This window comes from Sphaeramia orbicularis, chromosome 17 (assembly GCF_902148855.1).
Source record: "Sphaeramia orbicularis chromosome 17, fSphaOr1.1, whole genome shotgun sequence".
Lineage (NCBI taxonomy): Eukaryota > Metazoa > Chordata > Actinopteri > Kurtiformes > Apogonidae > Sphaeramia > Sphaeramia orbicularis.
Genome location: NC_043973.1, coordinates 27,150,268 through 27,163,544, shown reverse-complemented (window position 1 = coordinate 27,163,544; position 13,277 = coordinate 27,150,268). Strand labels below are relative to the sequence as shown.

The following is a 13,277-nucleotide window of genomic DNA, read 5'->3' as shown; positions in this document are numbered from 1 at the left end:
AGGGGGTGGGGGGGGGGAGAGACTTTCTAGTTTTATATATAATTCTTAGGTTTTTTTTGGCACTTTTGAGTAAGGAACTAAATATGGTAACTTCATTAACCTTGATTTTCTACATAATAAAAATTTTTTGAAAAATTTCACAAAAGTAGTCAAGTCTTGTTATGTCCTCCAATAACAGACTAAAGTTGAAATGTTGAATTTCATAAACTGTGACGAACGTAAAGGATGTGAGTGAATACATGAACAATTGGATATACACCACATTTTAATAATAAAAAGTTTTGCTGCTGTACAAGTGAGCAGCAAAACTATTAAACATCAATATTAAGAAATCGTAGCAGATGAAGAAAGTGCATCACTGAAGAAGAGTGGTGAGTTAAATTTCACTTGTGGGGCTAGAGAGATACTTAGCAGGAGAGGCGCTAAATGCCACTAAAGCACATCCTTGAAAATTTCCACAGGATTGAATCAGCACCTCTGTGCCTCAGCCTCAGCAAAAAAAGATGGAAACTTAAGACAGAGAGAGTACTATGCCTAAACAAAAAAGCAGTGAGTCACCCATGAGTCATCCTTTACCTAATTTCCCCATTTTGACTGATTCCTAATCACATTTGGATTCAGCTGAAGGATGCCTTCAGTCTTGAATATCTGTTGCTCTGTTGTGTAGCCGTCTAGTGAGAGTCATTAGTACCAATGGCAGCGACACTTCCCTTCATAATGTGCTCATTCTCCGTTCAATGATGCCTCAGATGCACTGCTAAACAAATTCAGGAGTGGTCTCGTAAACATTGGGATGGCCTCCCTGATCACCAGACCTGAACATCACCGAACCTTTATGGGAGTTTCTGTCGCGCAGAGCACAGGCTGGATTCTCTCCTCTATCATTGCGCAAAGAACCCGAGGCATTTTTTTTTTATGACGAATGGTGCAATATTTGACCATAAACAGTTCAGGAAATATATGACAGCAAACCGAGACAGACTGAAGCTGTTCTGCATACAGAGGACGAGACTAGAATTCATTATAGCCTTGATGTTAATATATATTTGTGCATATGGGACATTGTTGTGTGCCACCTGTACACATCATTAGCATGATTTCCAAAAACTGGTAAGCGGAGATCATTCAGTTTAATATTCTGTTTTTAAAATGGTATCTATGAATATTTGTCTTGACAGCACGGCAATGTGATGGCACAAAACATCAACACGTCCTGCTGTTTTCAGGTTATTTGTTGCTGTTTATTGTTATTTTAATGCCTTTGTGGGACTCGGACTAATGTGCAGCATAATCAATTAATCAATCTGTCACTTTATTTCTCCCTTAACGGCTATGTGCACCAATACATAGTAAACAGGTGATAAAAACACATAAAATATTCGCTACTACAGGCTACAAATGGGAGTATACATATGTTAAAGCATTAATAATGAAGTGAAATCATAAGTCAAGATGTAAAATTTCTCAAATGTGCCTCTGTTCATCCTCAGAGAAAAAAGCTTTTATATTTTTAGATGGTTTTCAGCTGAAGGGAAAGATGCTTGTTTGCATTTTTTGTTCATATTCTTTTACCAGAAGCACTTTCTGTGCTTTCTAGGACACAGGGGGGGACTGTGTTTTACACTAAAATCTGGTGAGGAGTTGTTTTATTCACTAGAAAACATGAAAACGTACACAATGCTGTTGTTTTACAGAATCTTATAAATAGTTAATATAACCTACAGTAAAATATTACAAACAAAGTCCTGTTCTTTAAGTAGAAATGGATATTACCTACATCCATCTACATGACCAGCTCTCTAAATGCCAAGGCCAGAGCGAGAAATACACTCTGAATTGTTGAGGCTATTCTGGCAGTGAGTCATCAGTGTTATGTTTAGTCTGTCCCTGACTTCGTCCACTTCAATTAACCAGAGCTCCATTATTCCTCAGAGACCCTCTATCGCACACATACGCACACAGCCACGTCAACGGACACAAGATAATTACAAATCCCCGTTTTTCACTGCCACTCTACAGGACCAGATTTCTTGTCACGTGACAGACCGACACAACATCATCCCAGACGACAGCTTAATGGACGAGAATAATAATGAAGACTACATATGTAGAGAAGGCAGGAATTTCACCTATGCATGTGTATAGGGAAATGTGTCAGCGTTGTCAGGTATGGTATAAACACCACCCATGAGCGAGCTTGTTAGTCGTATTTATATTTGACTCCCCTGCTGAGCTTCATCACCCAAGTGGAAACGCTGTGCATTTTCCACATCACTAGTGGTAGAGCTGGAAAATATGTCCACAGTAAGAGAAAGAATGCACCATTGTTACATCTTTTTTTTTGTTTCTGCTGCTTGGTACCATTATTTTATAATTTATTATGATAAATTATAAATGGTACAAGTGCACAGGTTTAGCTGTGGGGAGTTAAGTGTAGTACAATGTAACTGCCAGAAGTGCTACCGTAACCTTGGGATCTTAGAAATAACTGTGTGCTTAAGTCATGGTGTGAAAAGCCATTAGCACGTCAACTTAATACCGTGACATTTGCAAAGGGGTTGTTAGACAATCCACAAATTGAAAGCCTATTATGTTAACATGTAGCCCAGTATCTTCTTGCGGTACACGAGGGACTGTGAAGCTCAGTTCAGCTAACAAGTATTATTGTTTCATACTCACATTGTGCTTGGTGAGACTGGAAATGTTGCTCGCTATTGCCTGAAGCCAGTCCAAGCAGTCCTCCGCTGTGGGAAACTGTATAACACCACTGCAAACCCCATCTACAGCTATGACTTGGAAAGCGTTTTTCCTAGAAGAATTGAGAGAAAAACAAAAAAACAAAAAACAAAAACAAAAACAAAAAAAATCAGGGCAGAATTTTAACAATTTTAAGCCCATTAGCTGTTAAAAGCGTACACTCACACTAGGCATTATCAAAGCACAAAATAACTATTGGGCTTATTATTTGAGAAACAGCTTGCAGAGTCTGAAAAGTGCTAATATTTTTTTCCAATTTTACTTTTACTTCGAGGTCAAGGTTGTGTTTTCTTAAGTCATTATCACATTTCATTTCATGTCATGAACATCTCTGAGTAAACTCTTTCCCTTTCCACTGGGACCGAGACTTAAAGCAAGCTGCTGAAAGCCCCTGCTTTTAAGGTAGAAGAGGAAGTCATCAGGGTAAACTCCCAAGAATAATATTAATTTAGTTGGTAGCATCAACAAGGTTTTTAAGCTTTTGCTGCAGATGGATTATGTTTCATTTGCATGTGTGTTAGAATATTTAGGTGCTTCTTTCCCCATGTAAACATGAAATGATAAATGCACTCCAAAGTGAACTGCATAAATAAGGAAAATGCACAGCAGAGTGTTTTTCTATAGAAGTTGTATTTTAATGACTGTATAGAACTGCAGAATAAAGGACGTTTTCACTGACAGCATGACAGTCTGTTCCATTTGAAATCCTCAGTTATTAAACAGGTATGAGATGTTAGTGCCATCAGCCTGTTTATCCTCATAAAGGAGCAAAAACTCTGCAAACACCCTTCAAGATAAAGCCCCGCCGGCTCACCTGCAGACGTCAGAGCCGGGGATGTACTGCGACAGGCGCGAGTGTAGAAGTGGAATAAGGCGCAGGTCCACCCATCTCTTCTCCCAGCGCAGCCCTGGGGACGTGGGCCAGGATGAACAGGACAGCGTGTCCTGCAGAAGTGTGGAACACAATTTAGAAAAGCTTTCCCTCCTTGCACTTTTCAAACAGTTGACACGTCAAGAGCTTGAGTCCTGCCGCCGCCGCCGCATTCGCAGATGCAGAGACAGGACGAGCCGGCAGAAGAAGCAGATTCGTCCTGATATTGGCTGTTGTTGACAGTTGTGTGGAAACAACTTTTGGGCTCCTGCCTGGTTACAGAGGGACGGTTACACAGAGGACAGTGAAGAAGAGGAAGTTCATGAAAAAGTACCGTGTTATTGGGATGGTAGTTCAAGTGCAGGCCGCTGTCACACAGAGGAGAGGAGGTCCCGCTACTCTGGTCACTGGGAATGCCTGGAAGTAAAGTGATTTGATTTGATTTTGGTTTATTTATTTATTTCAAACATGCAAAGAAAACAAAATAAAACAAAACAAAGCAAATTAAGACAAAAATAAAATAACATTTAAATGGACAGAATCCATCTTCAAGCACGTACAAGTTTGAATATTGCATGGTTGAAAAGGAGTAGGAAGAAGTATAAACTTATTTAATTCTACCCCTCAGTGCTTTTACACCTTTATCATTAACTTGATACAAGAATCAAACAATACAATTTTCCTAATTTTAGCAACGAACCACAACAAATCCATAATGCAGTAACTGAATTATTCACCACAAAATGTTCATGTCAGTACAGTCATACAAACAGACTCAACAATTCAACCATTTTCTTCAATAATTACAGCAGATTTATCAATACAACATCATCCATAAACAAACAGGCCTCATTGTCATTATGAAATACTGTACCTCTCAAGAATCAATTTTTTATCTCTTTTTTTAAACTGACTTATGTTTCATATATTTGTTTTATCTCCACACAAAATTTGTTCCATAATTTTACTCCACAGATGGTGATACAGAAACTTTTTAACGTAGTGCGTACTTTATGAATCTTTAAATTAGTGAAAAAAAGTGACAAAAAAAAAAAGAATCTTCCAAATTTAGAGCAACACCTCCGTCAATTTCAACGTTTCCAAATGCAGTGAATCACAGTCGCCGACTAAACTGTGTTATTTGTTACTCCTTCGCTATAGTCTTCTCCTCCCTGTCAATTTGTATTCATCTCTCCTGTTGGATGGCCAGTCAACCTGGCCTACATACACATATGAAAGGGTTTTATAAAGGCTTTCATGTCTGATGAGCGACTCCTCTGCAAGAGCAATCAATTGCACCACAGCGAGTAACATCCGCTCCTTCTGATTAGTCTTTTGTAAAGCCTGAGATGTGTTATTTTATTTGTCTCTTCTTTACTTGTAGACTGATAAAAGAATGTAGCAGATGAATGTAAATGTTTTCATAAAAATAGGTCTAGTTTATAGTTGCCGTGACAACCAGAAAATTTGACTGACCAGAGAAGGAATACTCGTGGTTAATTGTTTTGGAGGCATTCCTTCGTTTATCGCTAGATTGAGTACGTAAAGGTTTCTTACAGGTGCAGTCCTCACACAGGGGCAGTTTCAGAAAGGCTGGAGTCTTCTTTAGAAATGAGACCGTAAGAGTCACTTCTTCACCAGCGTTTCTCAAAACCTGGACCTGGAAGGCAAAACCACAGGAATATCTTTTTACAGGAACACTGAGTGGTTTCTGCTGATTTTCTGTTGCAGCAACACATTGCGTACCAATGTCTCACTAAGAATGATTTTACAGAGACTTAAAGTTATGTTCCATGCAAATATTCTTAGTGTTACATTTTAAAAAGAGATGAAACAGAAAAATGGTTTTAACATGTCACAGTGTCAAAAAAAAAAAAAAAAAAAGATACAAATCACGGTAAAACAAGATAAGCTGCTGAGAGAGCTGTTGTAGTGTAAGGAAATATGAGATATGAGCTGACAGCTTACCACTTCCTCATGGCGATAGCTTCTAACGTTTATTCCATTTATCTAGAAACAACAGTAACAGGGTTACCCTAAATAATACTGCTTGGCATCATATCACTGCAGCTCTATCTCCAAAATGATTAATGAGGCACGCACAATAACAGTTATGGCATCTGCACTAAAACTGTAAACGGCAGAGGGGCACATCCACAGCTTCCACGAATACAGAAAGTCTTTTTGCTACTTTATAAATGTTTCCTGTGCATCACACACGCTGAGTCAGAGAACACTGCTGAAATATCTGTAACAAATCAAAGACTCTGTATGTGACATTTACCTATAGTCTATGTAGCAGTTTTGTGGATATGTGGTGCATGAATTATTAAAGGTGTGTGTTATTTTGCAGAGTAGGACGTGATGCATAATGTGACTTTTGGCATTTTACCTGAAGGATTCCATCTCCAATGAAAAGTAGCCCAGAGAGTTCAGCTGGAAAGAGAAAAAAATGACTTCAGTAAAAAAAAAAAAAGGGGGGCAGAAGAATAGCTGAAAATAAAATTTATCTGAAACAAAAACATATACCTTTTTGTTCCTTTGATATTTTTGATATGACAACAGGGATTTTATGCTCTGCTCCACCCTGGAACACAGAAGATTAAAATCAGCTACGAAACGCAAAGATGTTTGAGAGGAAATCCATTTTCACCCAACCCTGCTGCGAACACGGTTATGTTTGACAAGAAAATGATCGATTACGCTTGTTCAAACTTAATTTAAAGAAGTTGCCAGGAGTGGGCTAATCAGCTGAGATCTAAATTACCTTGATGCTCAGGCCGAACCCTCCGATCGTCTGCCTCCTGATGGTTACTGTCCTCTCCTGCAAGACATTCAGCCTTTTACCCCAAACAGTCACATCAGTGCTATAAAATGCAATGTGTCATCTCATATATTTGCAGTTTGATATAACTAGGACTGTATGTTTTGCTAATTTTGGTCCAAATAAGCCAATTTAAATGCAACTAAAATAAAACAAAACAGTAAATTCAAATGCGATAAGAGATATTTTAGACATTTTAGGCTTGAACTTTCAGTATTATGTGTCAGATCTGATGCCAGTGTGACTCAGATCATTACCATAGCAATGTCAAAGCAAATGTAACAGTAGGTGAGACTCTTTCATATACTGCAGCCAAACTCTTCTCTTTTTAACTTTATTTTACTCTGTTCTTCCTTTAAATTTCTATCATTTCCTCTCATCCCAATACCACAGCTTCCCATTTCATCTTACTTGGTTATTTCCCTGCATTTTCCTCGCATTACCACTCAGTTACAGGCGTATAATTTAAAGGATTATCGCATGGCTCGCCAGTGCTTAAAATTCTGCACCATGACATGCTAAGGTTGCATTTGCATAACCCGTGTCATTGTCCTTTTCATTAATTAGTAATCATGTTTCACAAGGACACGAGTGCTTCCTCCATTTATCTTTGAAGATTTTTATCCAGTAAACTGTTGAATAATGCCACTTTGTGAAAGGTCATGGACTTGGGGGGGTTTCGTGGAGATTTATTATGAGTAACAGTGCATTTAATAATGTGAGGAAAAAGTTGTCAGACCTGATAACAAGTGCGATCAAGGGATTAGACTTTATACCTCATGATTAAATAGGTTGAACGCTATTAAATCGTGACATTTGATTTATGAGGATTAGATTATCTGGTGTTGTCATTAACGCAGCCATTCTCACTCCCTCTACACTGTAACCTTTAGTATTGTACACTACGTCTTACTACAATTATGAGGCAAGACTCCGGTTACTTACACTTGAATAAAAAGGCTCTCCTGACACACAGATGACATCTTGCTCTTGAATGGTCAGAATATCCTTGGCCAAGTGTAGTCGAATATTAAACGGCTCCTCATTACCTTCTTGCATCAAATAAATCCCAGTCTTTGTCTGCGAACAGTCAGAAAGATGAAATCATTTATCATCCCTTCGTGACTAAATTAACTGGCCATGAAATGAAAATGTCATTGAGAGACTTGTTGCGGGATGAACATGGAAATTATGATACAGTGCTTGGTGATGACTGTTATTTTATTTCTTTCTTGCTACTTTCTTATTAATATTGGAACTAATAACTGCATTTGTCACAAACTTGATTTATCATTTGATCATGATCTTATGAATTGTGGTTTTTATAAAGTAGGTACGCTTTGTTTACATCTAGGGATGTAACGATTACCGGTATAATGATAAACCGCGATAAAATTGCAGACGGTTAGTATTACCGTTTAAATTCTAATTATCATGATAACGTATTTGAGTACCGCACTTTTAGGGGAAAAAAACGCCTATGTAAAGATCTGCTTTTATGTCAAATATTTGAGTATAGTTTTAATTTATTACAATTTTAATTTTCTATACCTAATATTTGGAACCAACATTCACTTTTAAATTCTTTGAAAAGGTTTGTTAAGCATCTTTGTGTTATTTATGCAATAAAGTATATATATTTTTCAAATTGGATTTTATTTTTTTTTTGTGTTTTCTGTCCTTTTATGTTTTTATAGTAGGTTAAAGTGAAAAAAATAATAGAAAGATGATATAAATAAAGTTGTGCTGAAAAAAAAAAGATACTAAACATGGGTATAGTAAACATTTGTTTATATAGTATATGAAGGAAAAATCAAAAATACTGAAAAATGGACAAAATAGGCTCAGACCACTAAGGGTTAATATTTGAATGTTTCTGCCAACAGAAGGTACATTGTGACTATTATTTTATTTGGGTTTTTTGTTGTTTTTTTTTTCTACAATACAACTTGGTTAAATTATTTCAGTGTGTGTATCAGTACTTTTTGAACATTTTGAGCACAGTTTCAACAATACTGCGATAATAATGATAACCATGATAATTTTGGTCACAATAAGCGTGATATGAAATTTTCATATCGTTACATCCCTATTTACATCAAATCTCAATATTATGAAAGCGGAAATATAACACTGCTGATGTTATATCATCTCATTTATTCAAAGTACAGAGCCGCTGCTGCTGCTGACAAATTAAGAACCAGCAGAATTAAGTGGCTGGACCCTCCACATTATAATTTCCCTATAAATCAAACAAGTGTGAGGACCATGTGTGTTTCCAATGATCCATTCAAAACATGCTAATCCGCATAAATTTGCATTCAGCATATCCTTCGCCACCCTGGTTAATTGCCATTCCTGGCCTGCCCTTGACTTAAAAAGGTCTGAATAAAAAAGAACCACCTTCACCTGACAAGACTGCTAATAGAAAAAAAAAAAAATGTCAGCATCCTTGTCACCTGGGATACGCCAGTCATCAGTTAACGAGACAGTTGCGTGTCGTTGCTATTCTTGGAGTTCTTAACAGCAGGTCAAACTTGAATCAAAGTCGGTTTATGGAGCATATTTCACCCGTAATAAGGTATGCGAAGAGATGAGTCTCCGCCAGCTGCTGCACCAAGAGAAATTAATTCAAATCATATGACCAACTGTGTGTGTGCGTGTGTGTGTGTCTGCAGGAGTCATTAGCGAAGCAAAATGAGTGCAGCAGTGCCATAATGCACATAGGTGGGTCAGAGTCATGTTTGACCTGTTGTAATGGTTGCATTGTACATAATTGGCCTTATCTGAGATCCTGTTTTGTTTCACTATGACTCTCCCAGTCCCTCCTCTGTTATTATCTACATCACCGTCTCCAATCAGATACTGTGAACACGACTATTTACAGTGCTGACAGCACCAGATATTCAACAAGGACACGTCATCTTCGCCACACGCTTTTAGATATACTGGCATGCTCCATTTCATCTCCAGATGTACGTAACTCTGCCGTTTGGAAATAGCAAAGCCGTTTCAATAATTACAGTCAATTCACTGTCAGATGTTGCATTGATTTGATTCAAACCAACCTCTTCATTTGAAGTCTTGAAATCCATGTGCTACTATGCAGTGAAGGATACTGCAATGGAGAAAAACAAGATTGAGTTAGACTGCAGGAGAAAATACTTAATGACATGAGTGACTTTCTGCAGCAAAAAAAATCATACAGCTGATTCAAAGTGGCACTGTTAGCGGTATGTCTGTGTTCATTATAGTCCGGCTTTTCATACAGAACACAGGCAGAGGGGTGGGGGGAGAAGGAGGTTTTTTTTCCATTGAAATGCATTCCTTCTAGATTCAATTCAACGGCAGAAAAAAAGTCCCAGTTGAGCAATCTAGGAAGAAAACCGGAGCCCATTAAAAGATAATGAATAATTTATTAGCAAAGGTGAGAGCCCAGGTATCCTAATAAATGTTTCAATATCGCATCCAGTGCTCTGAGAAAAATGAACTGTTAACACACCCGATGCCTTGTGAGACAGAGCTCGTGATATGAGAAAACATCTCAATGTATGCGCCACTAGAGGGGTTAAACACCACAGACTTCTTAACAATATAAGCAGACCTGCAGAGTGGTTCAGTTACTCAATGAATTTCCCTCTATTTCCTGATCAAATAATCCCTAAAGACCTTGAACTATGCATGATTCTTTCCACCTAACCTTTACCAAATGATTTATCACCATTTATCATATTTTAATATAAAATTAGCTCATGCATTTTGCACATTTCAGTTAGTATCAAGTCATTTCCTATATTTAACTTGATTGTAATATTATCCTGCTTATTTTGCTTTTTTTTCAGTGTAATTTGTGTATTTTCCTGTATTTAAACTGCTGATCATGTAGATCACAGGTGTCAAACATGCGGTCCGGGGGCTAAATCCGGCCCACCAAAGGGTCCAATCCAGCCCTTTGGATGAATGTGTGAAATGCAAAAATTACTATCACTAATCACTAAAATATTAACAATCATTTTAGTTCAGGTTCCACATTCAGACCAATATGATCTAAAGTGGGTTGGATCACTGAAATACTATGGTAATAACCTATAAATAGTCATAACTCCAAATTTTTCTCTTTGTAAATGTATATATTTTCACATATTTACACTAAAACACAGCATAGTTTTGCAAAAACTGTGAATAACCTGAACAAATATGATCAACCTGAAATATTTTAAGAGAAGTAACTACAATTTTAACAATATTATGTCTGTAAATAATAGACTGAAGCATAATATTGTTAAAATTGCACATATTTATTCAGTTTGTTCATGTTATTCACATGGTTTTGAAGGGTAGTTTGTGGATGTAAACATTTTCATAAAGTAATCTTACTTTTTTCACACTAACACATGAGGAAAGTTTGGAATTGAGATTATTTATATATTATTATGTTATTACTTTACTGGTCCGGCCCACTTCAGATCAAATTTAGCTAAATGTGGCCCCTGAACTAAAATGACTTTGACACCCCTGATGTAGATGTTCATACAAGCTCAAGTAAATTTAAAGAAAAATGGACTTTTTCGTCAAAATGTATCATTAACTGAATGCAACAAGCGTCTACAACCACTGTCATTTGTCAAACTACATGGGTTTTACTGGTGCCTCAATGTTGGCATGTTTCTATGTTCAGTACACAACCTCTGAATGTCCAAATATCTGATGCCAGTGAGAAACAGAGCATTTTGCCTGAATTATTTATATATATCGATAGGATTAGTGGCTCAAATATTATTAAACATTTATGATCAGAAGATGCGTTTGATCTTAATCAGTGAGAAAACTTTCACAGAAAAAAAATCTAAATGCTCTGATTCTGCTTATTTCTGGCTTCTGTCCTCTTTTGTCTTAGTAAACGATAGAGTATTTTTGTTTTTGGGACTGAAGAAGACACCTGTGGACATCATCTGAGGCTTTTGGGAATAACTAATTGAAAATACTACTGTAATCAACATGGAAAATAACCACTGCAGTCATTTATCTAGGTTGCTTTATGCAGACAAATACACAGGTTTAGTCTCAAGGAATAAGAAGAGAGGAGCAGCATCATTTACATAAACCAGTTCCACTCAGTTTTAATCAGACGTGACTGCCACTTGACTCCACAAAATGAGTACAAAAAAGGCTCACATCTGAGTTATGGAGCCTGTGCTGCAGAGGGAGTTGGAGGCTTACCTCAGTAGAAAGGCCCCCAGATCTTTGTATGTGGAGATCTAGCCATCTAGAAGTGAAATGCTCCCTGATCTGAGCCCAAGCAGAGGGCCTTCCCGAATCATGGCTGTCACACTAAAGGGGGATGGGGAGGGGGGGGGGCAGTGCTGTCAACCCTCCTGGCTGGCGGTGGGTGTTGCAGGGGCAGGGACAGGATGATTCCCAGTGGAGCTGCCGCTGAAAAGCAGAATGAGGCTATCCTGCAGCGAGGTTTCACTCCCGGTAGTCCCTGATCAGTGGCAGTGCTGCAGTAACAGGAGGATGTGGTCTCATTCTGATCCACATCGGCTTTGGAACCAAGGATCCACTCACAGGTGAGGAGTTGCTGCGATCGGAGACAAAACACCAGAAAAAAGGTTTTAAAAACAAAACAGAAGTAAGCATCGCTGATTATATGTCTGTGACTACGCCTGAAAAGTTGCAGCCTCTTGATGCCAGTAAACACAGATACGTGTGATGTCAGTATAACTACAGCATGTTCTGTATGTGGGATGTGAAAGCGGAAGCAATTCACAGCTTTATTTCCCAAATAAGCACCTATTTCAAAAAAGATTGAAAAGCTTGAATCCCACTCCTCAGCGTCTGATGACAGATCGCATCTAAAAACCTGTGGATTCAAGCTCACAAACGCCAAAATGCAATTAACTCGCATTCTTCCATTTTCTTGTTCCATGTGCCAAACTGAAATGACTCAATGACGCTTTCAGAACATTTACTGAGTTGGAGTATCGCACCCTTGAGAGATCTTCCTCGTTACGATGCATTGTTGGATAGACGCCATCTTTTTGTTAAACTACACCAACTATTGTGTCAGAGCATTCTGAATAAGTTAGTGTGTGCATTTGAAGCTGAATTTCATGCATAAATCATTGACTTCTGATTATAGATTCACAGTGGCTTTACCAAAATTATCAAACCTACTTGTCTTTGTCTAAACACAGAGGGAAGCGTTCATATAAGGAAACAAGAAAACATGGATCAAATCAATTACATCATTTTAGTTCAGGGGCCACATGAAAACCCACTATGACCTCCAGAGGCCCGGACCAGTAAAATAATAACTAGGGCTGTCAAACTTAACGTGTTAACACAGATTAATTCATCATCATGATTAATCTGATTAAAAATTTTAACGCAATTAACCCATCTGTAGCACAGAATGACTCTGAACGTCTCTGCCAATGCATTTGGGGCAGTTTGTCCAAGTAGAGATACTGTCGTGCATGAACAAATGGGCAGTTGATCCGGTAGTGACAGGCAGCAGAACCAACCCATAAAGATGGAAGACCATAAACATCACATTGGCTCATGGATGGAAATATGAGGACAAAAAAACCCAAGACGGAACAGTCGACAGACACAAAGTATTATGCACACTCTACAGGATGGAGTTTTCTTTTCACAGAAGCACTTCCACCTTAAAACACCACATTAATGTGAAGCATACGTTAGTCGGGGATTCTGCTAGTACTTCGGCTAACGCATCACCCCGCTTACATCAAACACATTAAGTGCATATATATTCCCTTCTTTCTTGAGTCTGTCTGCTCATGCAAAATGAAACGCGAT

At 38.0% G+C, this 13,277-nt stretch overlaps 1 protein-coding gene across 1 annotated transcript in view; it reads right to left on the bottom strand.

Annotated features, from left to right (window-relative positions):
• Nucleotides 1-12,035, bottom strand: part of sntg1 (syntrophin, gamma 1) — a 33,572-nt gene extending 21,537 nt beyond the window's left edge. Inside the window, exons 1-11 of the mRNA XM_030161057.1 lie at nucleotides 11,673-12,035; nucleotides 9,521-9,570; nucleotides 7,398-7,532; nucleotides 6,396-6,452; nucleotides 6,158-6,215; nucleotides 6,021-6,064; nucleotides 5,597-5,638; nucleotides 5,186-5,288; nucleotides 3,963-4,045; nucleotides 3,572-3,702; nucleotides 2,680-2,809 (exon numbers count right to left, since the gene is read on the bottom strand). Coding sequence (XP_030016917.1) covers nucleotides 2,680-2,809; nucleotides 3,572-3,702; nucleotides 3,963-4,045; nucleotides 5,186-5,288; nucleotides 5,597-5,638; nucleotides 6,021-6,064; nucleotides 6,158-6,215; nucleotides 6,396-6,452; nucleotides 7,398-7,532; nucleotides 9,521-9,547 — 810 coding nt within the window. The 5' untranslated portion in view covers nucleotides 9,548-9,570; nucleotides 11,673-12,035. The remainder of the gene's footprint in view (nucleotides 1-2,679; nucleotides 2,810-3,571; nucleotides 3,703-3,962; nucleotides 4,046-5,185; nucleotides 5,289-5,596; nucleotides 5,639-6,020; nucleotides 6,065-6,157; nucleotides 6,216-6,395; nucleotides 6,453-7,397; nucleotides 7,533-9,520; nucleotides 9,571-11,672) is intronic.
• Between the last annotated feature and the right edge of the window lie 1,242 nt (nucleotides 12,036-13,277).